Source organism: Cherax quadricarinatus, chromosome 3 (genome assembly GCF_038502225.1).
Source record: "Cherax quadricarinatus isolate ZL_2023a chromosome 3, ASM3850222v1, whole genome shotgun sequence".
Lineage (NCBI taxonomy): Eukaryota > Metazoa > Arthropoda > Malacostraca > Decapoda > Parastacidae > Cherax > Cherax quadricarinatus.
Genome location: NC_091294.1, coordinates 20,647,689 through 20,675,017, shown reverse-complemented (window position 1 = coordinate 20,675,017; position 27,329 = coordinate 20,647,689). Strand labels below are relative to the sequence as shown.

General features: G+C 39.5%; 1 protein-coding gene across 2 annotated transcripts in view; it reads right to left on the bottom strand.

Annotated features, from left to right (window-relative positions):
* The window catches only part of LOC128706587 (intermembrane lipid transfer protein VPS13C-like), a 288,856-nt gene extending 266,397 nt beyond the window's left edge, over window positions 1–22,459 (bottom strand). For both annotated transcript variants that reach the window (XM_070090626.1, XM_070090633.1), the window contains exons 1-2: window positions 22,272–22,459; window positions 21,998–22,132 (exon numbers count right to left, since the gene is read on the bottom strand). In XM_070090626.1, coding sequence (XP_069946727.1) covers window positions 21,998–22,132; window positions 22,272–22,421 — 285 coding nt within the window. In that variant the 5' untranslated portion in view covers window positions 22,422–22,459. The remainder of the gene's footprint in view (window positions 1–21,997; window positions 22,133–22,271) is intronic.
* Between the last annotated feature and the right edge of the window lie 4,870 nt (window positions 22,460–27,329).

Genomic DNA, 27,329 nt, shown 5'->3' with positions numbered 1-27,329 from the left:
TGTCTTACGAGCCACCGTTTTTGACGTATATATACAGGTCCGCCATCACAAATCCAGGAATCAGTTATTTGGTTCCTTCAGCTATTCGGCACTAATTTTGGCTAGCTGCTGGTACTGTTCGGTGGCGTTACTTGCTGCATAAGTCATTCCAATTTCTTTTTCTCCATTTACTGTTTTAACCTGCTTACTTTTAGCCCTAGCCGTGGTTCCAATGAATAAAAGAAATGCTTCTCATTATGTAAAGCACCTACACAGTACATTATCCATTAAAGATAAGGTGGCTTTGAAGCCACTGTTGGTTGCCATGAGCTCAGTCTCACGAAGCAGGAGAATATGCTTTATTATTACGCTAATATCAACACTACAGCTTATTTGCCTATCACAAATGATCTAATATGACATAATAAACAATATAAATAACATAAAACATGTTAAATACTCCAGATTGAATAATATTTGGCATAACACCGAGCAGTTCGATGGAGGTATGAAGAGGATATGGTATACAAGTACCATTCTCCTATCCCTGTCTTGGGGCTTATATTAGAGAAAACGGAGTGTAGCACAGGGCTAACTGTGATATACACTCATACTGCACCATAAACCTGAAACAAAAAAGTTCTTTTCTCTATACAGATTATCACACAGCAGCATATGTGTAGAGAACCTAGGATAACCCAAAAAAGTCAACGTGGCTTATTTTTAGTACCTGGCTTGAGTTAGCCATGTATGATTTTTGGTAAATATTCGATTCCCAGCCAGGGTAGAAACATTAGGCGTGTTTCTTTACACCTGTTGTATATGTTTACCCATCAGTAAATGGGTACCTGGGTGTTAGCCGACTAGTGTGGGCGTTATCCTGGGACACTGACCTAATTTTCTTGAAATACTCTGCATAACAAGCAGCTTTCTATATAATAATATGTCACTGATGTCAGCTAGGCCTGCATACCTTGTACATGTAAGTGTAGTAAATAAAGATATTATTATATTATTATTATTTTTTCAGTTGTTTGTTGGGATACCTTATTCAAACTTGGGCAATGTATGATGGAAAGATACTTCTTAATGTACACCAAAAATGAAAGAAATCAGACCATAAATAGCAGAGTTCACTTCTCAGCCATTAGCGGCCGTTTAGCGGTACTTTTTTGCATGTTTTTATGGTTATATTCTCATTTTTTTCAGTCTCATTTGATAGAATGAAATATATATTACAGAAATAGATATGATTTTGATTGCTTTCATGATGAAAAGTACCTTGAAATTACACTCACAGTAGCGAAAATGTTCTGTTCTTTAGCGAAGCTAAAGTCCAAATTCCAATACGAAGTCAAGAATGGGTTGACATTATTTATACAATTATTACAATAATGCAGTAGTCTGCATAACAGTAAATCTTCTATTTTTTTGTGTGAATAAAAATTCCAAATGGTAAGCAAGAGTAATATAAGAGGGGCCTGGAGCCATGGCTAATGAACAGAGAAAATGTTATTTTAGTGCCAGGAATGTCTGCATTGTTTATTCTGGATCCTATTTTGAAATTGGCATCTGTTGAAATTTGTGTGAAATCGGCCAAACTGCCAATTTCTGACCACTTTATTGGGTAGTTGAAATAAGTGAATGGGCGGTTTCTTGTACTCAGTTGACAGACTAGAAGCAAATAAGTTTATTCAGGTATACACAAATACAGTTACACAGAATATTATACATAGCAGTGTATGTATAAAGAACCTAGGATAACCCAGAAAAATCAGACGAAGTGACTTATATTTCCAGTACCTGGCTTGGGCTTGCCATATATGATTTTTGGTAAATTTTTTTTTTCTCGGTTTGTTGGGCTATCTCATTGAAACTTGGGCAATTTATGATGGAAAGCTGCTTCTTAACGTACAACAAAAATAAAAAAGACAGATGATAAATAAGGGAGTTCACTTCTCAGCCATTAGCCGCCTCTTTGCAGTATATTTTCATATGGTTTTTATAGTTGTATTCTCATTGTTTTGGACTCATTTGAAAGAATGGAAGATATATTACAGAAATAGACATGATTTTGATTGCTTTCATGATGAAAAGTACCTTGAAATTGAGCTCAAAGTACCGGAAATGTTCGATTTTTGCATCAGTCAAGTTGGTTAATTTTATTAAGTGTATTCTAACCTAACTACTCTGTAATCCGGCAAACTCAGTAATCCGGCACACTACAGGTCCCAATGATGCCGGATTTGTGATGGAGGACCTGTACTCAAATTCTAGAGGCTTCAAATCAAGCATGAGAAAACTGGTAGACCCACATGTGAGAGAATGGGTCTGTGTGGTCAGTGTGCACCATATAAAAAAATCCTGCAGCACGCAGTGCATGAGAAAAAAAAACTGACAGTTTTTTTAAATTAAAATGCCATCTTTGTGGTCTATTTTCGTATAGTATATATGGTTGTATTCTCATTTTCTTGGTCTCATTTGATAGAAATTAAAATATATTATAGAAATATGGGTGATTTTGACTGGTTTTCCTATAAAAAGAACCTGGAAATGGAGCTCAAAGCAGGGGAAATGTTTGATTTTTGCCGATGTTCAAAAGTAAACAAATGATGTCATTTTTCAATAAATGTACAAGTAGCCATTCTAATATGTAGTCATGAATGGGTTGACATTATTTACATAATTATTACAATATTGCAGTAGTCTGCATAACAGTAAATCTTCTATTTTTGTTTGATTAAAAATTCAAAATAGAAAGCAAGAGTAATATCAGAGGGGCCTGGAGACATGACTGATGAACGAAGAAAATGTTATTTTAGAGCCAGGAATGTCTGCTTTGTTCATTCTGGACCTTATTTTGAAAGTGTTATGTTATTTTAATTTTCGTGAAACTGGCCAGGAGATAACTCAGGATTTGGGGTTGCGACACTCAAGGGGTTAAGTCAGAGCCCTACTGTACACTATCGTCTACAGGGACAGCAAGACTAGCACTGCAGGTGGATCCAACAGAGCAATAATAGCAACAGTAAACCAGCTGAAACAGAAAAAGTAACAGGCAAATAATGCAAATACAGTCTAATAGCAATATACAGAGCCCAACACAACAACTGAGATACTTATTGCAGAGGAGTCTGTTGTACATTTCACCACATATATACTGGCTTACGTAAAATAAATGGTGAAATGTTGTACAATATAGTGCTGCAATCAAAATCTTACCATACTGTTGGTGAACCGCCATTTTTCCAAACACAGGAAAGATATAAGAATGGATTTTGACAACATAATTTAAGGAAAGAGAGGCAGTAATTTCATGCACGCCAGGGATGTGAGCACGGGGGAGGTGTGTGAAGCATTACATAGAATGAAAGGGGGTAAAGCTGCTGGATCTGACAGGATCATGACAGAAATGTTAAAAGCAGGGGATATACAGTGTTGGAGTGGCTGATAATTTAATTTAATAAATGTATGAAATAAAAGGTTGATGGGAAGGCTTCAGGATGTACATGTTTATAGAGGGGCAACTGATATATCAGATCATTATTTAGTTGTAGCTACAGTTAGGGTAAGAGGTACATGGGACAAAAGGAAAATGGCAGCAACAAGTAAGAGAGGTGAAAGTGTATAAACCAAGGGAGAAAGAAGTTCGGGCAAGATATAAGCAACTATTGGCAGAAAGGAGGGCTAGTGCAAGCATGAGTAGTAGGGGGGCTGAAGAGAGTTGAGATAGTTTTAAAAATGCAGTATTAGAATGTGGGGCAGAAGTTTGTGGCTATAGGAGGGTGGGTGCATGAGGAAAGAGGAGTGATTGGTGGAATGATGAAGTAAAGAGTGTGATAGAAGAGAAAGGTAGTTTATGAGAGATTTTTATGAAGCACAAGTGTTATAAGAAGAGCAGAGTATATGGAGAGTAAAAGAAAGATGAAGAGAGTGGTGAGAGAGTGTAAAAGGAGAGCAGACGATAGAGTGGGAAAGGCACAATCAAGAAATTTTGATGAAAATAAGAAAAAATTTTGGGGCGAGATAAACAAGTTAACAAAGCCTAGGGAACAAATGGATTTGTCAGTTAAAAACAGAGTAGGCAAGTTAGTAGATGGGGAGATGGAGGTATTGGGTAGATGGTGGGAATATTTTGAGGAACTTTTAAATGTTGACGAAGAAAGGGAGGTGGTAATTTCATGCACTGGCCAGGGAGATATACCATCTCTTAGAAGTGAAGAAGAGCAGGATGTGAGTGTGGGGGAGGTGCGCGAGGCATTACGTAGAATGAAAGGGGGTAAAACAGCTGGAACTGATGGGATCATGACAGAAATAATAAAACCAGGAGGGGGATATAGTGTTGGAGTGGTTGGTATTGCTTAATAAATGTATGAAGGCAGGGAAGGTACCTAGGGATTGGCAGAGAGCATGTATAATTCCTTTATATAAAGGGAATGGGGACAAAAGAGATTGTAAAAATTATGGAGGAATAAACTTACTAAGTATACCAGGAAAAATGTATGATAGGGTTATTACTGAAAGAATTAGAGGCAAGACAGAATGTAGGATTGCGGATGAGCAAGGAGGTTTTAGAGTGGGTAGGGGATGTGTAGATCAAGTGTTTACATTGAAGCAAATATGTGAACAGTATTCAGATAAAGGTAGGGAAGTTTTCATTTCATTTATGGATTTAGAAAAGGCATATGATAGAGTGGATAGGGGAGCAATGTGGCAGATGCTGCAAGTATATGGAATAGGTACTAAGTTACTAAATGCTGTAAAGAGTTTTTATGAGGATAGCGAGGCTCAGGTTAGGGTGTGTAGAAGAGAGGGAGACTACTTCCAGGTAAAGATGGGTCTTAGACAGGGATGTGTAATGTCACCATGGCTGTTTAATATATTTATAAATGGGGTTGTAAAAGAAGTAAATGCTAGGGTGTTGGGGAGAGGGGTGGGATTAAATTATGGGGAATCAAATACAAAATGGGAATTGACACAGTTACTTTTTGCTGATGATACTGTGCTTATGGGAGATTCTAAAGAAAAGTTGTAAAGGTTAGTGGACGAGTTTGGGAGTGTGTGTAAAGGTAGAAAGTTGAAAGTGAACATAGAAAAGAGTAAGGTGATGAGGGTATCACATATTTTAGATAAAGAAAAATTGGATATCAAATTGGAGAGGAGTATGGAAGAAGTGAATGTTTTCAGATATTTGGGAGTTGACGTGCCAGCGGATGGATGTATGAAGGATGAGGTTAACCATAGAATTGATGAAGGAAAAAAAGATGAGTGGTGCATAGAGGTATATGTGGAGACAAAAAACATTATCTATGGAGGCAAAGAAGGGAATGTATGCAAGTATAGTGGTACCAACACTCTCATATGGGTGTGAAGCTTGGGTTGTAAATGCTGCAGTGAGGAGGCGGTTGGAGGCGGTGGAGATGTCGTGTCTAAGGGCAATGTGTGGTATAAATACGCAGATAATTCGGACTGTAGAAATTAGGAGAAGGTGTGGGGTTGTTGAAGTGGTTTGGTCATTTAGAGAGAATGGATCAAAGTACAATGACTTGGAGAGCATATAAATCTATAGGGGAAGGAAGGCGGGGTAGGGGTCGTCCTCGAAAAGGTTGGAGGGAGGGGGTAAAGGAGGTTTGGTGGGCGAGAGGCTTGGACTTCGAGCAAGCATGCATGAGCGTGTTAGATAGGAGTCAATGGAGACGAATGAATTTGGGACCTGACGAGCTGTTGGAGTGTGAGGAGGGTAATATTTAGTGAAGGGATTCAGGGAAACCGGTTATTTTTATATAGCTGGACTCAAGTCCTGGAAATAGGAAGTACAATGCCTGCACTTTAAAGGAAGGGTTTGGGATATTGGCAGTTTGGAGGGATATGTTATATCTTTATGTATGCTTCTAAACTTTTGTATCTGGGCACCTACGCAAAAACAGTGATTATGTATGAGTGAAGTGAAAGTGTTGAATGATGATGAAAATATTTTCTTTTTCTGGATTTTTTCTTTTTGGGTCACCCTGCCTCGGTGGGAGATGGCCAACTTGTTGAAAAAAAGAAAAAAAAAGAAAAAAAAAAGTATAGAAGAGGGAAAGGGACCTAGGGTGTGGCAGAGAGCATGTATAGTTCCTTTTTATGAAGGGAAGGGGGACAAAAGAGAGAGTAAAAATTATAGGGGAAGAGGTTTACTAAGTATACCAGGTAAAGTGTATAATAGGGTTATTACTGAAAGAATCTGAGGCAAGAGAGAGCAAAATTGCAGATGAACAAGGAGGCTTTAGAATGAGTAGGGAATGTGTAGATCAAGTCTTTACACTGAAGCATATATGTGAACAGTATTTAGATAAAGGTACAAAAGTTTTCATTAAATTTATGGATTTAGAAAAGGCATATGACAGAGTGGATAGGGGAGCAATGTGGCAGATGTTGCAAGTGTATGTAATGGGTAGTAAGTTACTAAATGCTATAGTTTTTTTTTTTTTTTGAGGACAGCGAGGCTCAGGTTAGGGTGTGTAGGAAGGAGATGCTTCCCAGTAAAATTAGGTCTTAGACAGGGATGTGTAATGTCACCATGGTTGTTTAACTGATTTATAGATGGGGTTGTAAAAGAAGTACATGCTAGGGCGTTGTTGAGATAGGTGGGATTAAATTATGGGGAATCATATACAAAATGGGAGTTGACACAGTTACTTTTTACTGAAGATACTGTGCTTTTGACCAGTTTGAGAGGGTGTGTAAAGGTAGAAAACTGAAAGTGAATACAGATAAGAGTAAGGTGATGAGGGTATAAACGATTTAGATAAAGAAAAATTGGATATCACATTGGAGGGAGTATGGAAGAAGTGAATGTTTCCAGATATTTGGAAACTGACTTGTCAGTGGATGGGTTTATGAAGGATGAGGTTAACCATAGAAATGATTAAGGAAAAAAGGTTAGTGGTGCACTGAGGTATCTGTGGAGACGAAAAAAAAATTTATCCATGGAGGCAAAGAAGGGGAATGTATGAGAGTATAGTGGTACCAACACTCTTATGTGGGTGTGAAGTATGGGTTGTAAATGCTGCAGCAAGATGGAGGCAGTGGAGATGTCATGTCTAGGGACAATGTGTGGTGTAAATATTTTGCAGAGAATTCATAGTGTGGAAATTAGGAGGAGATTACTAAAAGTATTAGTAAGAGGGCTGAAGAGGGATTGTTGAGGTGGTTTGGTTATTTAGAGAGAATGAAACAAAGTAGAATGACTTAGAAAGGCATATAAATCTGTAAGGGAAGGAAGGGGAAGTAGGGGTCGTCCTCAAAAATGTTGGAGGGAGGGGGTAAAGGAGGCTTTGTGGGCAAGAGGCTTGGACTTCCAGCAAACGTGTATGAGTGTGTTAGATAGAAGTGAATGAAGGCGAATGGTTTGTGGAACCTGACAAGATGTTGGAGCGTGAGCAGAGAAATATTTTGTGAAGGGATTCAGGGAAACCGGCTAGCTGGGCTTGAGTCCTGGAAATGGGAAGTACAATGCCTGCACTTTAAAGGAGGGGATTTGGAATACTGGCAGTTTGGAGGGATGTCTAAGCTGTTGTATCTGAGAGCCTCTGCAAAGACAGTGATTATGTATGAGTGATGGTAAAAGTGTTAAATGATTAAAATTTTTCTTTCTTTTTGGGGCTTCTCTCTCTTTCTGGATTTTTTCTTTCTTTTTGGGTCACCCTGCCTCGTTGGGAAATGGCCAACATGTTAAAAAAAAAAAATTATGGTATTCACCCATTAGAGTAATAAAATTTATATTAAACCTTAAACGGTCCAAACGTATATATACGTTCACTCGCGTAGCGCCCCAAACGTATATATACGTTTTATTTTTCCTGCCTCTAAATTTGGCATGATTGGCCTGAGATGCCTGGTCAGCAGAGAATTGGTCTTAACCCTTTGAGGGTTTCGGCCGTACTAGTACGGCTTACAACCCAGGGTTTTTGATGTACTAGTATGCCTAAATTCTAGCGCCCTCAAATCTAGTGGGAGAAAGCTGGTAGGCCTACATATGAAAGAATGGGTCTATGTGGTTAGTGTGCACAGTATAAAAAAAATCCTGCAGCACCCAGTGCATAATGAGAAAAAGAAACTTTGACCGTTTTTTTGGGGGGAATAAAACAGCGACTTTGCACTGTAATTTCGTATGGTATTTATTGTTGTATTCTAGTTTTCTTGGTCTCATTTTATAGAATGGAAGATATATTACAGAAATTGAGATGATTTTGACTGATTTTACAATGAAAAGTACCTTGAAATTGAGCTCAAAGTAGCAGAAACATTCGATTTTTACCAAAGTTCAAAAGTAAACAAATCATGCCAAGCGTCCAATACACGTCAACTGGTGAGTCGAATATTCTTTTGCAAGTGCACCAATATTATTTATACCAGTTTTTACACTAATGCAGTACTCTGCATAACAGTAAATCTTCTATTTTTTGTGAGAATAAAAATTCAAAGTGGAAAGCAAAAGAATGTAAGAGGGGCCTTGAGACGTGACTAATGAACAGAGGAAATGTCATTTTAGTGCCAGGAATGTCTTTCTTGTTTATTCTGGACCCTATTCGGAAATTGACATCTTTTGAAATTTGTGTGAAATTGGCAAAATTGCTAAATTCTGACCACTGTACTGGATAGTTGAAATTGATAAATGGGTGGTTTCTTGCACTCATTCGATAGAAAAAAATGGAGTTCTAGCGAAATATTTCATGTTTTTTGTCAACTAGTGCAGTGGAATTGGCCGAAAATGGGGCTCAAATTGGGCAAAATCGCCGATGCGTAAACATCGCCGAGACCGCTAACGTCGCGAGAGCATAGTTCCATAAGTTTTCCATCATATTTCATACTTTTGGTGTCATTATGAGCAGGAAAAGATTCTCTATCTTTTCATAAGAGAAAATTATTTTTTTTTTTTTTAAATTTGGCCGACCCTGAGAACGAGTCTTGGAGAGGGCCTGTCGACCCTCAAAGGGTTAATCCTCGGTGTGTGCAGTATTAAAAAAATCTGGGACCACTTAGTACCTTGTGGGAGCACCAGTTAAATTGAGCACCAGACAGAGCAAACACTGCGGCAAACACCAAGGATTCACTGATGTAAAGTCATATTAACACTTCTCTTTTAACCCTTTGATTGTTTACACCATATAAATACGTCTTACGCGCCAGTGTTTCTGACGTATCTATACGCATAAATTCTAGCGGCTTCAAATCAAGCAGGAAAGGCCTGGTAGGCCTACATGAGAGAGAATAGGTCTTAGTGGTGGGTGTGCACCCTGCGAAAAAATCTGGGACTCAGGGGTGCATTGTGGGAGTGCCATCTTGGTAGTCCATTTTCACCATGAGTCGCAGTAGGAAGTACCTCACTCCTCGGCAGATTGGAGGTCTTTTGTTCCCAAGTGATAGCTCTAACAGCGATGGAAGTGTCAGTGAAAGTGAATTCCATGGTTTTCAAGTGAGTGTGACCGAAAAAAGTACCCAGGATGACGTAATTAGTGATGAAAACCCAGATGACCCACAACCTTCCACCTCTGGTGCTGGGACGGCTCGTTCATGTTCACGTTCACCTGTACCAGGATGAAAGAGGAAACTATTTGGCCATGTACAAGACCCAGATGTTAGCAGTGAACGTGATAGTGATAGTGATTTCAGGGTTATTGAAAGCAGTTCTAGTTGTGACAGTGAGGGTGAATATTCCCCAGTGAAGCGGCAGTATGTACGACGTAGCATGCGGTCTGGTAATGTGTCACATGCTGTTCCAAGGGGAAGGAGTAAATCTGGGAGCATATCCTATGGCCCTAAACCACGACCTGATGTTTAAGATGACAATATTGTTACGATGGGTATGAATGATGTGAGTGAGGCAGCAGGCAGTGGTGGTGATAGTGATGGTGGCACGACCCATGTGGCACCAGCAGTGGGTCACGCGACTACCCACGCTGCTGACTCTGCACAACAACAACCAGCCTCACCCAACGCCACACTCCCACAACCTACACAACCACAACCTGCACAACCACAACCATGTTTCAATATCCAGAACCCACCAGCAGACTGCATCTGGGATTGGCAGGAAGGTGACGAGTTTGTTCCCAATCCCCATGACTTTGATGAAACACAAAGTGGAATAAAGCCATCATGTCCACTTGGGAACAATGCTAGTGAACTGTAATGCTTTGAGTTATTCTTCGATGAACCCCTGATGGACATCATTGTCAGGGAAACCAACACATACTATGAGTACACCATGGCAAATACAATTCTCTCACCAAGATCATGGCTACACCAGTGGAAGGACACAACTGTGGCAGAGATGTACCTGTTTTTTGCCACAATAATGCTTATGCCACATGTGTATAAGCACACTGTCATCACATACTGGGCAACAGAACGCCTGATTTCAACTCCAGGTCTTAGTGACATTATAAGTGTCAATCATTCTTGATACTGTTATGTATGCTACACTTTTCAGACAAAACCAGGCCTGACAGAAGCGACAGGTTATATAAGATCAGAAATGTGTTTATGTACATGAAACAAAAATGCTGCATGTATTTTTATCCCTTCAGGAAGCTTGTTATTGACAAGTCTTAGATTTTATTCAAAGGAAGACTCTCATTCAAGCAGTATATACCAAGCAAGAGGAAATGCTTTGGTATAAAGTTATTTGTACTGTGTGATTGCAGAAGTGGTCTAGTTTTGGATATCATTGTATACACTGGCAGTAATACTTTAAGAGATACCATGAAGTTATTGGGTATCTCTGGTGATGTGGTTAGAACAATGATGGAACCATATCTTGGTAAGGGGTATATGTTATTTACTGATAACTGGTACACAAGCCCCTTCCTCAGTGATTTCTTGCGAGTGAACTTGACAGACGTGTGTGGCACAGTGCGTGGTAATCGTAAACATATGCCAAGGTTCAATGCTGGCACTCGCAGAGGTGAGGTGCAAGCCTTTGCTGCCAATGACATCATGGAATTTCGGTGACATGACAAATGTGATGTCACACTGTTGACATCAGTTCACCGAAACAAAATGGCACACACTGGCAGGCACAACACACACACCAATGAACCCATTCTAAAGTCTGCACCTGTCATGGACTACAATCTCAATATGTGCTTAGTGGACATATGTGACATGCAGATTGGGTTGCAGACTGTGTACGCAAGATTTATAAGTGGTATATAAAACTTTTTTTCCATCTTGTTGAAATCTCCATGCTAAATGCTTATAACATATACAAGTTGAGCACCAACAAAACACCAAAATATGGTGAATTTTGCTTGTCAGTCATCAGACAAATAATCGCCAAGTACCAGGGAGCAACGCCTCCAATAGACCAGTGCCCACAAAATTACCAACATACGCCATCTCGTTTCAGGCCTGGTGATCACTACCCCATACTACTGCCTCCTACTGCTTCCAAGAAAAATGCTCATGAGAGGTGTTTTGTATGTGCACATACCACAAAACGCCCACAAACACGCAGAGACGCTCGTTTTATGTGTGAGGAGTGTCAAGTGCCACTCTGCATATACCCATGTTTCAAAGAGTTCCACAAGCTGCAGCAGTTCTAGGAAAGTGTTCAGTGACTGTACATATGTATATATATATATATTATGGAACAATAGTAATAAACAATGTTTTGTAATGTTTGTGTAAACATTTTATACACAAACTAATAGTGATAAAGTTTGTTCAGTTATTGTGTTGTAAACTGAGTGTATATTTGAACAATGCATCTTACTTTGGTCTCACAGGCCACATAAGTTACTTGGAAAAGAAAAATATTGGAAAATACAAGAAACTTTCGAATTAGAGTAAATAAAAGAATACCGGGTGGGCGGCAGTCGCCGCTGTTGCCGTACGCAGCTCACTTTCTGCCAACTTTGCGTCTCTATATCTCAGTAAGTACTGATGGCAACAAAATTTTTTTAGGCTTAAAACACTCAGTAAAATAATCCTAACATTTTCATAAGAAAAAAATAATTTTTTTTTCGAATATTTTGCGACATAGAATGACAGTTTCTGAAAGGGGCCTGCGACAGTCAAAGGGTTAAGAGGAAAGTGATGTTAACCCCCAAGTTTAGGATCTGTCGATCTCTGTCTATCTTTATCTTTGTCTCTGTCAGTCTGTCTATATCTGTCTCTGTCTATCTCTGTCTATCTGTGTCTGTCTCTGGCTTTGTCTATCTGTCTCTGTCTCTTTCAACCTTTGTCTTTGTCTATCTCTGTTTCACAGGTACACGTAAATACAAGTATACGTAGTATAAATTACCTAGGATAACCCAAAAATCCAGACAAAATACTATACTCTGCTTGAAGATGTGAGTAAAGGTGATGACGCAGTCTTGTGGCTCTCTCTGAGACAGGGAGCTAGATGGATAGACAGAGAGCTTGACAGACAAATAGACAGAAATGTTTGTGAACCAGCAAAAACAAAGGGAGGGGGAGGGTCATCTAAACTTTCATCAGCTGCACCCTCCTCCACCCTCGTGTATGCTCATCAAACGTCAGCTCTTATCAGATGTTATCTCATCATGTCACTGTCAGGGGTGGACTTTGTTTTTCATGCTTCAAGGGGGGATCATCATCCTCCTCCTCCTCCTCCACCCCCCTCCATCCCCTGCCGCCACCTCCTCCTCATCCTCCTCCTCCACCTCCTCCTCCATCCCCTGCTGCTGCCTCCTCCTCCTCATCCTCATCCTCCTCCTCCACCCCCCTCCATCCCCTGCCACCACCTCCTCCTCATTATTATTATTACAGTGGACCCCCACATACTGTTGGCCTTACATAACGTTAAATCCGCATACCGATACATTTTATCGCAAAGATTTTGCCTCGCATACCGCTAAAAAACCCGCTCACGCTGTTCGTCCGAGACACATCTATGTGAGGCCTGAGCCAGCCTCACATGTTCCGCTGGTGGCATTGTTTACAAGCCAGCCTCACATGTTCCGCTGGTGGCATTGTTTACAAGCCAGCCTCCGCGGTAACATCCAAGCATACAATCGTAACATTTCGTATTATTACAGTGTTTTTGGTGATTTTATCTGCAAAATAAGTGACCATGGGCCCCAAGAAAGTTTCTAGTGCCAACCCTGTGGTAAAAAGGGTGAGAAATATTATCGAAATACTGTGGTACCATGGTCAACTGCTGATGCTGCTGCTGCTGCTGTAGCACTGTCAGCTGCTGCTGTAGCACCGTCAGCTGCTGCTGCTGCTGTACCACCATCAGCTGCTGCTGCACCACCGTCAGCTGCTGCTGCTGTACCACCGTCAGCTGCTGCTGCTGTTGTAGTACCGTCTGCTGCTGCTGCTGCTGTAGTACCATCTGCTGCTGCTGTAGCATTGTCTGCTGCTGCTGTAGCATTGTCTGCTGCTGCTGTAGCATTGTCTGCTGCTGCTGTAGCATCGTCTGCTGCTGCTGTAGCACTGTCAGCTGCTGCTGCTGCTGCACTGTCAGCTGCTGCTGCACTGTCAGCTGCTGCTGCTGTACTGTCAGCTGCTGCTGCTGTAGCACTGTCAGCTGCTGCTGCTGCTGTAGCACTGTCAGCTGCTGCTGCTGTAGCACTGTCAGCTGCTGCTGCTGCTGCTGTAGCACTGTCAGCTGCTGCTGCTGCTGCTGTAGCACTGTCAGCTGCTGCTGCTGCTGTAGCACTGTCAGCTGCTGCTGCTGCTGTAGCACTGTCAGCTGCTGCTGCTGCTGTAGCACTGTCAGCTGCTGCTGCTGCTGTAGCACTGTCAGCTGCTGCTGTAGCACTGTCAGCTGCTGCTGTAGCACCGTCAGCTGCTGCTGCTGCTGTAGCACCATCAGCTGCTGCTGCTGCTGTACCACCGTCAGCTGCTGCTGCTGCTGCTGTTGTAGTACCATCTGCTGCTGCTGTAGCACTGTCAGCTGCTGCTGCTGTAGCACTGTCAGCTGCTGGTGCTGCTGTAGCACTGTCAGCTGCTGCTGCTGCTGTACCACCGTCAGCTGCTGCTGCTGCTGTAGTACCGTCTGCTGCTGCTGCTGCTGCTGTAGTACCGTCTGCTGCTGCTGCTGCTGCTGTAGTACCGTCTGCTGCTGCTGTAGTACCGTCTGCTGCTGCTGTAGCATCGTCTGCTGCTGCTGTAGCACTGTCAGCTGCTGCTGCTGCTGCTGTAGCACTGTTGTTGGTGTGGCTTATTGAGAATACCAAGAAACAATTAACCCCAGAGGGTTAGCCACCCAGGATAACCCAAAAAAGTGTGTCATCGAAGACTGTCTAACTTATTTCCATTGGGGTCCTTAATCTTGTCTCCCAGGATGCAACCCACACCAGCCGACTAACACCCAGATGAACAGGGAAAAATGCCTGGAACTAGTGCTCATATTGGTGAATTTAAAGCCAGCAAAGGTTGGTTTGAGAGATTTAAGAATCGTAGTGACATACACAGTGTGATAAGGCCTGTTCTGGAAGAAAATGCCAAACAGGACCTACAGTTCTCAGGAGGAAAAGGCACTCTCAGGACACAGTGTCTCATCAGTCATTGCTGCATCTTCAATAAAGGTAAGTGTCATTTATTCTTCATTTAGTAGAGTAGTACATGCACAATATATACTGTGCATGTACTACTCTACTATTGTGCATGTATCCTTCTCTTTGTGTGTAGGAAAATGTATATTTCATGTGGTAAAATTTTTTTTTTTCATACTTTTGGGTGTCTTGCGCGGATTAATTTGATTTCCATTATTTCTTATGGGGAAAATTCATTCGCATAACGATAATTTCGCATAACAATGAGCTCTCATGAACGGATTAATATCGTTATGCGGGGGTCCACTGTATTATTATTATTATTATTATATACTTCCACATATCCAAAACATTGCTAGGACCTATAAATACTTTGTTTATATTCCAAGACAATAGTAAATGGCCAAGGCAAGTGTACATGTCCACCTGTCAGTGTGTTTGTGACAATTTGAGTGCAATTTCAGTACCTAATACTAGTGTCAGAACAAAGATTGGTTATAAAATGACAAGAACTACTACAAATTGTAATTATCAGAACATAAAAATTACATATGAAAAATAAAAAAAAAAAGGCATATTGGCAACACTTCTCCAAGCGGCAGGACTCGATGTTGCTGTCACATGAGCATCCAGTGCCAACTTTTCAGTCTCATATCTCGGTAAGTACTGACCCTAAAATTTTTTTTTATTCTATAACACTTAGAAAAAGGTGCTCTTTTTTTCTATAAAAGAAAAACGATTTTTTTTTTTTTCAAAATATTCGGGGCGCTGCGCGAGTGAACGTATATATACGTTTGGACCATTTAGAGGTTAAATGCATGTTTTTTTTTTTAAGTATAAAATAATTACCCCAAGACACTGAAAATTCTCACTCCAAAAATCCAGATAACATAATTAACTGAACACTGTAAACAAAAATACTACGTCAAAATTGTTTTAAAATCAAGACTAACTTTAATTCATGTGTGCATTATCCAGAGATGCTTACATTTAACTTATGTCAGCCATTTCAACAGTGTACATTTTTAACATTTTGGACATTATATTTGCAGAACAGCTTGATGACATGGTAATAGGAATCAAGTAAGAAAATGCAGTGAATTACCATTAATATTAGGCAGAGGTGGATATTCTGCTTTTTGTGGCTCAAATAGCATGTCTTAAAAGCATTATGAAATAGTATAAAATTGGTCTCTGTACTGTGCATAATGTGGTAGCCTAGCAAACACTATCAAACAAATCTTAAGTGCTAAGAAAAAACTGTCTAAATTTCATGTGGTAAATAAGGCTTCATCAAAGTGCCTTAGAGACATGAAAGTATGTGTTTAAGTGGAAATACAGCCTCTCCTCACTTAACGACAGAGTTCCATTCCTAAGACCACGTCAGTAAATGAATTCGTCGCTGAGTGAGGAGCATACTACATTGGTAGTGGGTTTGTGTCAGCAATCTTTGATATTGTTTTAACCCCTTGAGGGTCTGTGCCGTAGATCTACAGCTTTACGTTGAGGGTCCAAACCGTAGATCTACATCATGAGCTCAGCTCACTCTGATAAGCTGTGAGCGGTAAATTTTGGCCTTGATATTAGAGAATATATCTATGTGGTATGTGTGCACCACATAAAACAAATCCTGCGGCATACAGTGCATAATGAGAAAAAAAAACGAGACCATAATTTTTTATTAAAACAGCGAATTTGCAGTGTTTTTTTCATAAGTTTTTATAGTTGTATTTGTGATTTCTTGGTCTCATTTGATAGAATGGAAGACATATTACAGGAATAGAGATGATTTTTATTGGTTTTAGTACTGGAAATGGCTTGAAACTGAGCTCAAAGTAGCGGAAATGTTAAATTTCTGATGTTCAGGAGTAAACAAATGACCTCACACGTCTAATACGCACCTGCTGGTGGGTCTAATATATGATCACATATGTGCTGGTATTATTTATAAAATTATTACAATATTGCATAACAGTAAATCTTCTATTTTTTGGTTTGAATAAAAATTCATTATGTGAATAAAAAATAAAAATGAAATTCATTAGTAAAGCCTGAAAACATAACTAATGAATAGAGGAAATGCTAGTTTAGTGCCAGGAATGCCTGTATTGTTTATTCTGGACCCTATTTTGAAATTGGAGTATTTTGAACTTTGCATTAAATTGGCCAAATTACCAATTTCTGATCACTTTATTTTGAAGTTGAAACAGTTGACCTGGCGAATTCTTGTGCTCAATTGATAGAATAGAAGTAATACTAGTGAAGCAACTAAGAATCTGGTCAACTGGAATAATGTAATTGGCCTAAAATGGGAGCCAAAGTCCACAAAATCGCTGATGCGTAAATATCGCTGACACATCAAAATTCTCGAGAGCATGATTTCGTCAATTTTACATCAAATTTCGTACTTTTTGTTTTATTACCTTCAGAAAAAGATTCTCTACCATTTCATAAGAAAAAGTAACAAAATTATTTTTTGAAAATTCTTGGACACTGGTGCACACTTTGAAATTTGGCCTCTGGACCCTGAAAGGGTTAATGTCACCTCTGCACCATTTATAAGATTTCTGATATATAGTGGAACCTCGGCTTACGAATTTAATCTGTTCCATGGACTTGTTCATATCCTGATTTATTCGTATGCTGGGTCAATTTTCCTCACTTAACCCTTTCAGGGTCCAAAGGCCAAATTTCAAAAGGGTGCACAAGTGTTCAAGAATTTTCAAAAAATAATTTTTATTTTTTTCTTATGAAATGGAAGAGAATCTGCTATGTACAATTTTTATGTATATCTCACTACACTATGTATCTCCAGTGAGCTGTTTCTCCATCAACCATACCATCAGCAGCTTTACCATCATTTAATTGACAGAGGTTGGCTGCTTAGAAATTACTGTAACTCCCTTTGGTGGCGCTATAGCTTTTATAGACTCCTGCTTTAGTATTGTACACATAGCATCTTATTATTATTATTATTATTAGCATGGGTCTACGGTTGTACTCACTCGCCAAGTCCTCAACCCTCGTACTTAGTCTGTGCTTATTAACCCTTTGACTGTTTCGGTTTTATATATACGTCTTACGAGCCACAGTTTTTGACGTACATATACTCAAGTTCTAGCAGCTTCAAATCAAGCAGGAGAAAGCTGGTAGGCCCACATGTGAGAGAATGGGTCTGTGGTCAGTGTGCACTATATAAAAAAATCCTGCAGCATGCAGTGCATAATAATAATAATAAAAAAAGACTTTTTAATTAAAATGCCAACTTTGTGGTCTATTTTCTACTATGCAGTCATGAATGGGTTGATATTATTTACACAATTATTACCTTATTGCAGTATGTAGTCTGCATAATAGTAAATCTATTTTTTTTTTTTTGAATAAAAATTCAAAATAGAAAGCAAGAGGGGCCTGGAGACGTGACTGATGAACAAAGAAAATGTTATTTTAGAGTCAGGAATGTCTGCATTGTTCATTCTGGACCCTATTTTGAAATTGCCATATTTTTTTAATTTTTTGTGAAATTGGCCAAATTGCAAATTTCTGACCATGTTATTGGGCAGTTGAAATTGGTAAATGGGCAGTCTCTTGTACTCAATCGATAGAAAAAATGGAGTTCTAAAGAAATAGCTATGAGTTTGGTCAACTGGAACAATGGAATTAGCTGAAAATAGGGCTCAAAGCGGGCGAAATCTCCAATTCGTTAATATCGCCGAGGCTGCTAACTTCACGAGAGCATAATTCTGTCAGTTTTCCATCAAATGTCATTCTTTTGGTGTCATTACAATTGGGAAAAGATTCTCTATCATTTCATAAGAAAAAATAATTTTTTTTTTTCGGAGTGTTTGTAAAGCTAACTGCAGTAGATCACTAGTTTTCTAAGGAAAACACTGAAACAATGTTTTTATAAATAAGAAATATCGTATATAAAAACAATAAATTATAATACACCTCAGAATGTAAAGAAATATTAAAGTGTTTATATAAAGTGTATATGTACTTACGCACTTGGAGCAGAGATGGTGGTGGAGGTCGAGGGTGGGAGATTGGCAGTGCTGTGTATGATGTCAGTGGTCCTGTAAACCTTCAACAACAACATTGTTTTGTTTGATTGCTGAACTTAACTGATACAGCTTTAGTATCATACATATCGAAGATGTGCTGCGCTGGTATTGTGTAGCTAAGTCCACAACTCGTGTACCTTGCTTATGTTTATCTATGATTTCATGCTTTAATTCCATGGAGATCATCGTCTTTTTCTTCTCAGCACTATCCTTTGCACTTACTTTCTTAGGACTCATGGTTAGTAAAAAGAAATTTGGCCAAAGGAATGTAAAACAAATGCAATCAAGCACGCGATAATTGCTCCCACAGCGATGTAAACCATGTGTACTGCTTACCGGATGTTCTGGCATCGGCTGCACCAACTAGTAGCAGCATTCTGAATTATTACGCATGTATTATGTATTATTTAGGGAACTGAAGCTCTACCATTATAATAATAATTATTATCATCATCATCATTAGCCCGTAAATGGTCCAGACATATATATATGTTCACTACCCCAGTGCCCCGAATATTTTGAATTTTTTTTTTTTTTAATGAAAATAAAGATCACATTTTTGTAAGTGTTATAGGATAAAAAAAAATTAGGATCAGTACTTACAGAGATATGAAGCCGAGAAGTTGGCACTGGATGCTCACGTGACAGCAACAGTCCTGCCACTTGCAGTAGTGTTGCCGATATAAATTTTTTCTATTTTTCGTATTATTTTGTATAATCTTTTTTCTGATAATTACAATTTATAGTAGTTCTTGTTATTTCATAACCAATCTTTGTTCTGACATTAGTATTAGATACTGAAATTATACTCAAGTTGTCACAAACACTGACAGGTGGACATTTACACTTGCCTTGGCCATTTACTATTGTCTTGGAATATATACAAAGTATTTATATGTCCCAGCAATGTTTTGGACACGTGGCGGCGGTGGTGGCGGTAGCGACGGCGGTGGTGGCGGCAGCAGCAGCAGTTCCCATGAAGCATGAAAAACAAGTCCACCCGACAGTGACATGATGAGATAACATTTGATAAGAGCCGACATTTGATGAGCATACGCGAGGGTACGGTGATAAAACTTGATAAGATTAGAGGTGACATTTGATGAGCATTGGCCTTCCCTTTGTTTTTGCTGGTACACAAACATGTCTGTGTCATCACGTTTACTCATATCTTCAAGCAGAGTATAGCACTTTGTCTGGATTTTTTGGGTTATCCTAGGTAATTTACACTTTGTATACTTGTACTTCTGTGTACCAGTGAGACAGAGATAGACAGAGACAGATTGAAAGAGAGACAGACAGACAAACGGAGCCAGGCTGTCAGCAGCCGACCAGCCACACAGCTGGCCAGCCAGCCAGCAAAACAGCCAGCCTGCTGAACAAGTATTACATTCCAGAATTGTTTCTCTTTACTTAGAGCATAGGTTATAAGACATTCTGAAAGGGTGTTGCACAAATGTTGCACATGGGTTATTATTGAGGTTTTTTTTACATTTCCTCGACCACTTATGGTCACATCCATCTCAAAGCCACTAAACTCGGGGTAACATCGCTTTCCTCTTAAAATGGGAGAGTTAACACTACATGAAATCAGTGAATCCCAGGTGTTTGCCGTGCCATTTGCTCTAGCTGGCGCTCGTTTGAACTGGTGCTCTCACAAGGTACTAAGTGGTCCCAGATTCTTTTAGTACAGTGCACAATGAGTGTTATGACCCATTCTATGCTGACAAGGCATCTCAGGCCAATCATGCCATATTTGAAGGCAGGAAAAATAAAACTTTTATATATGTTTGGGGGACTAGCGGTAAGAATGTATATATACGTTTTGACCGTTTATGGGTTAATTTAGGGAACTGGAGCACAGATCCAATTTCCTAGAACAAGAGCCCCTCACCAGCATCAAGGAACCTTGATGCTGCTGAGGAGCTCTTGATCTAGGGAATTGAATATGTGCTCTAGTTCCCTAAATTAATAATACTACTACTACTACTAATAATAATAATAATTATAGGTAGTAGGTTGGTAGACAGCAACCGCCCAGGGAGGTACTACCGTCCTGCCAAGTGAATGTAAAACGAAAGCCTGTAATTGTTTTACATGATGGTAGGATTGCTGGTGTCCATTTTTCTGTCTCATAAACATGCAAGGTTTCAGGTACGTCTTGCTACTTCTACTTACACTTAGGTCACACTACACATACATGTACAAGCATATATATACACACACACCCCTCTGGGTTTTCTTCTATTTTCTTACTATTTCTTGTTCTTGTTTATTTCCTCTTACCTCCGTGGGGAAGTGGAACAGAATTCTTCCTCCGTAAGCCATGCGTGTTGTAGGAGGCAACTAAAATGCCGGGAGCAAGGGGCTAGTAACCCCTCTCCTGCATATATTACTAAATGTAAAAGGAGAAACTTTCGTTTTTCCTTTTAGGCCACCCCGCCTCGGTGGGATACGGCCGGTGCGTTGAAAGAAAGAGATTAATAATAATAATAATAATAATAATAATAATAATAATAATAATAATAAATTATTATTATTATTATTATTATTATTAGTGAATGCCACCAACTCAGTGCACCGTTTACCATGTTGTGGGAGCAGTTCTCTCATGCTTTGCTTACATTTTTTTTTACAGTCATTTGGCCAAATTTCATTTTTCTACGCATGGGTCCTCAGAAACTAAGTGTAAAGGACAGTGCTGAGAAAAAAAGAGGATGATTTCCATGGAAATAAAGCATGAAATCAAAGATAAACAAGTGAGGTGTCCAGGTTTTAGGTTGAGGGGGAAGTGGGGGGTAGCTGGCTTATAACTTGGATGTTGGCTCATAACTCAAGAGCAAAAAATCGACCAAGCCACAGCTCCTATCTCAAAACACTCGTACGCTGGGACACTTGTAAGTCAAGGTTCCACTGTACATTATTTAGATATGCATACTGGTCAAAGAGCCCATAAGTCTGAGTTGTCAGTAAACAAGTATGTAGGTAAGTGAGGAGAGGCTGTACTCTATAACAATTAAATGCAAGAATTTCCTTTCCCTTCCAAGTAAATGAATATAAAGGCCTGTTTAATTCCTCATTTCATGTAAATTTATGCTTAGGCATGGAATCATACAAGTACATATAGGTATTACATCCTAGAAGCAAAAGCACATGACTGATAAGTGTGCTTTGCCATACATTACACAGTAGTCACATGTTATTGTATGCAGAATTTCATCATCTTGCATTGTAATTACTTTCTTGGCTTTTAACAAAAAATCCAGACTTCTGAAGAGGCTGGGTACTGACCATTTTGTAGTCCTATTATGCATATAGCAATATAAGATACTTCCGGTATTGCTAAAAATATGAGAAAATTACTGTTTAAAAAATCTGTCAATTATGTTAACCAGTGCCTCATTTTCTGTTAAATTCAGAGGGGAGGCATACTGAGCAACATACCCTAAGGGTGAGTGAGAGGCTGATGCGTGAACACTGCTCATATGCTTCTTGTAATGTGGCCTGAGCAGCTGCTGCAGCAGCTACACTTGCTGAAGCAACAGCTGCCTTTGCAGATTGGAACTTGTCAACCCAATTCTGAAATTTATTATTAAGAATCAGCAAGTAAAAGTTAAGAGTCTACACCCTATACATATACTTTTCACAGAAATACTTGTATAGCACATTCATGATACAGTAAAGTAACATAAGCTTTCTTTCCACAGATTGAACTCACCAGTACATCCGAAACAAATTTGTTGAGAAATACAATGCGAGCACAGCCAAATGTGAGGGTGATGCTGGTATCAACACACTGCATGTTGAGGTACTGTGCCCCCTCTGTGGCTTCTCCATACACCGATACTTGGGCATCCCAGGCATCCATCCCAATCACCTCCACAATCTGATAAATATCCGTAAAAATATTGAAAAAAATTATAAGCAAACAGCGGAAAAACCTTTAACAATCAAGTTTCCTTCATTGGAATAAGCTTGCAAGAACACAAAGAACAAAAATTCAAGATATTTTAACACAGTGGAACCTCGGCTTACGAATTTAATCTGTTCCGTGGACTAGTTCGTATCCTGATTTGTTCGTATGCTGGGTCAATTTTCCTAGTTTAAATTAACTGAAATGAAATTCGTTACAGATGAACTCCTGCTCTCAGTAGGCATGACAAAATAACCCTAATATCAACTCTACGGCTTATTTATCTGTCACAATTCATCTAATATGACATAATAAACAATATACTGTAAATAACACAGAAACCTGATAAACACTCTAGAATGAATAAAATACGTTATTACGTGGATGGCAAGGGAGGGGGATTGTGGTTGCGAGAGTGGTCACTATGTACAATTATGTTTACCTCACTACACTACATACCTAGTGTGTGCTTATCAATGATTTCTTGCTTTAATTCCATGCAAATCATCATCTTTTTCTTCTCAACACTGCCCTTTCCACTTCCTTTCCTAGGACCCATGGTTAGAAGAAAGAAATCTTACTTATCAACTGCACGAAACCTAAGGAAATCACGAGAATTCCTTACACCGCGAGGGTGGCTCCGTAAGCACATGTGCATTAGTAAGCATTCTTTAGATTGACACTGGTGGTGGTGTTGTCAAGCCAAATTATACGCAGCACATACATAGTATTATATTATTTATTATACGTGATTTATTATGTATTATCATAATTAGTACATACATATTATAATAATTATTAACAACTAAGGGACCTGAAATGCAGATCCATTTCCCTAGATCAAGAGCACCTCACCATGTATGCACTACTACTCACAATAATAATAATACTAATAATAATAATAATAATTATAATAATAACAGTAAGGAGAAACTTCAAAAGGCTGCCATTAGTTGGTGCCACCATCAGCAAAACATTGGTAACCACTACTAGTGCACTTTTCACCTGTCTAGACTTAAGTAGTCCATTAGTATTAGGCTAAGTCTGCCCAAAATGCCTCAGCATGATAGAAGGTTTCTTCTCTCCAAACATATTTTGATATGTGCACACACATTGTAACCTTTGCAAATAAATATTTTATTTATTTATTTATTTATTTAAGGAACCTCCCTTGAGGGGGAAGTTCGCATCCTGAAATTTCGTTCATATCCAGAAGCCAAAAATCAACTGAACAGCGGTTCTTATCCTGAAAAATTCGCATGGTGGTGCGTTCGTAAGCCAAGGTTCCACTGTACTACGCTGAATTATCCCAAATCCAAAATACTTGGGACAAAGAGCCTTTCAGCAAATAAATGTGTAAAGTAAGAACATCGCCAGTGTTCCAATGGACAAGACCAGGTATGGCAAACAATGATGAGAAGAGAAAGGCAACAGAAGTAGAGAAAAGACAAAAGATGGAGAGGAATAGAAAACAAAGAGACAAAAAAGGAAGACTAAGAAAAGGGGACAAAAACTAGGGAAAGGGGAAGGAGGATAAAGAGAAGATGGGAAGAGAAAGTGGGATGGGAAAGGTGGTAGAGAAAGGTATGGGAAGAAATGGGAAAAAGAAATGGAGGGTAATAAAAGAGGGAGAAAAGGGAAATAGGGAAGAGAAGATAATAGGGAAGGAATTTTAAAATTTATGGAATACTGGGCTAACAACTGCTCTACACAAAAGATTAGAAGGATAATGCACACTTACCAAATGCTCAAAACCCACTGAACACAGTACAGTATATTCACACAACTAAACATTTGCAAAAAAGTTATTATATAAAAGGTTTACAAAAATTTTTAGTTCATATTGAAAGAAATTCTTAAAATGTTGAATAGGTCCTGCAGGTATCCCAATTATGTAAAATAAATAAATAAATATATATATATATATATATATATATATATATATATATATATATATATATATATATATATATATATATATATATATATATATATATATATATATATATATATATATATATATAATATATATATATATATATAAATAAATAAATAAATAAATAAATAAATATTATATATATATGCAGTGGACACTGCAACATTCATCACCCATGCTTCACACCCATATAAGAGCGTATAGTTTTACCAACGCTCTTATATGGGTGTGAAGCATGGGTGATGAATGTTGCAGCGAGGAGAAGGCTGGAGGCAGTGGAGATGTCATGTCTGAGGGCAATGTGTGGTGTGAATATAATGCAGAGAATTCGTAGTTTGGAAGTTAGGAGGAGGTGCGGGATTACCAAAACTGTTGTCCAGAGGGCTGAGGAAGGGTTGTTGAGGTGGTTCGGACATGTAGAGAGAATGGAGCGAAACAGAATGACTTCAAGAGTGTATCAGTCTGTAGTGGAAGGAAGGCGGGGTAGGGGTCGGCCTAGGAAAGGTTAGAGGGAGGGGGTAAAGGAGGTTTTGTGTGCGAGGGGCTTGGACTTCCAGCAGGCATGCATGAGCGTGTTTGATAGGAGTGAATGGAGACAAATGGTTTTTAATACTTGACGTGCTGTTGGAGTGTGAGCAAAGTAACATTTATGAAGGGGTTCAGGGAAACCGGCAGGCCGGACTTGAGTCCTGGAGATGGGAAGTACAGTGCCTGCACTCTGAAGAAGGGGTGTTAATGTTGCAGTTTAAACTGTAGTGTAAAGCACCCTTCTGGCAAGACAGTGATGGAGTGAATGAAGGTGAAAGCTTTTCTTTTTCAGGCCACCCTGCCTTGGTGGGAATCGGCCAGTGTGATAATAAATAATAATAAAAATATATATGTATATATATATATTTATATACACACACACACACACACACACACACACACACACACGTGTATATATATTCTTTCTTTCAACACACCGGCCGTATCCCACCGAGGCGGGGTGCCCCAAAAGGAAAAACGGAATTTTCTCCTTTCAAATTTAGTAATACATACAGGAGAAGGGGTTACTAGCCCCTTGCTCCCGGCATTTTAGTCACCTCTTACAACATGCATGGCTTACGGAGGAAGAATTCTGTTCCACTTCCCCATAGAGATAAGAGGAAATAAACAAGAACAAGAACTAGAAAGAAAATAGAGGAAAACCCAGAGGGGTATGTATATATATATGCTTGTACATGTATGTGTAGTGTGACCTAAGTGTAAGTAGAAGTAGCAAGACGTACCTGAAATCTTGCGAGAGAGGTGAAGGTGTATAAACTAAAAGAGGTGGCAGTCAGGGTAAGATATAAACAACTATTGGAGGATAGATGGGCTAGTGAGAGTATAGGCAATGGGGTTGAAGATGTATGGGGTAGGTTTGAGAATGTAGCATTAGTGTGTTCAGCAGAAGTTTGTGGTTACAGGAAACTGGGTGCAGGAGGGAAGAAGAGCGACTGGTGGAATGATGATGTGAAGAGAAGAATGATGATGTAAAGAGGAAGAGAAAGTTAGCATATGACAGGGTTTTACAAAGTAGAAGTGATACAAGGAGGGAAGAGTATATGTAGAGAAAGAGAGAGGTTAAGAGTGGTGAAGCAATGTAAAAAGAGCAAATGAAAGAGTGGGCAAGATGTTATCAACAAATTTTGTTGAAAATAAGAAAAAGTTTTGGAGTGAGATTAATAAGTTGAGGAAGCCTAGGGAACAAATGGATTTGACAGTTAAAAATAGGAGAGGAGAGTTATTAAATGAAGAGTTAGAGGTATTGGGAAGATGGAGGGAATATTTTGAGGAACTGTTAACCCTTTGAGGGTTTTGGTCGTACTAGTACGTCTTACGCGTAGGGGTTTTTGTCGTACTAGTACGCATAAATTCTAGCGGCCTCAAATCTCAATGGAAAAGGCTGATAAGCCTAGATGTGAGAGAATAGGTCTGTGTGGTGGGTGTGCGCAGTAGGAAAAAAATCTGGGACCCAGTGGTGCATTGTGGGAATGCCATCATAGTACACAATTTCCACCGTGCCCTGCGGTAAGAAGTTCCTCACTCCTCGGCGAATTGGGACACTTTTGTTCCCCGGTGACAGTTCTAATACAGATGGAAGTGACAGTGAAGATGAGTTTCAAGGTTCTGGTGAGGTTTTGACCGAAACTAATGACCATAATATGGGTAATAGTGAGGAAAACCCAGACAACCCACAGCCTTCCACCTCTGGTGCTGGGCCATCTTGTTCACGTTCAGTTGTACCAGAATCAAAGAGGAAACTCCTATTTTCCAAAATCCCAGACTCAGATGTGAGCATTGGTGATGATAGTGATAGTGATTATGAACCTCAAGCTCTTCAAACTTGTTCCAAGAATGGAGGAGGAGGAGGAGGAGGCAGAGGAGGAGGAGGCAGAGGAGGAGGAGGCAAGAGGAGGAGGAGGCAAGAGGAGGAGGAGGCAAGAGGAGGAGGAGGCAAGAGGAGGAGGAGGCAAGAGGAGGAGGAGGCAAGAGGAGGAGGAGGAGGAAGAAGAAGAGGAGGGGGAGGAGGAAGAAGAAGAGGAGGGGGAGGAGGAAGAAGAAGAGGAGGGGGAGGAGGAAGAAGAAGAGGGGGAGGAGGAAGAAGAGGAGGAGGAAGAGGAAGAAGAGGAGGAGGAGGAAGAGGAAGAAGAGGAAGAGGAGGAGGAGGAAGAAGAGGAGGAGGAGGAAGAAGAATACGTAATGATAACAATAATACATAATAATAATAATACATAATAATAATAATAGGTAATAATAAATGTTCACCCATGACAGTAACAAGATAAGGGGAGATAACATCTGATAAGTGCTGACGTTTGATGAGGGTAAATGAGGGTAGAGCTGATGCCAAAAGATGAGATAAACATCTCCCTCCTTTGTTTTTGCTGGTATACTAACAT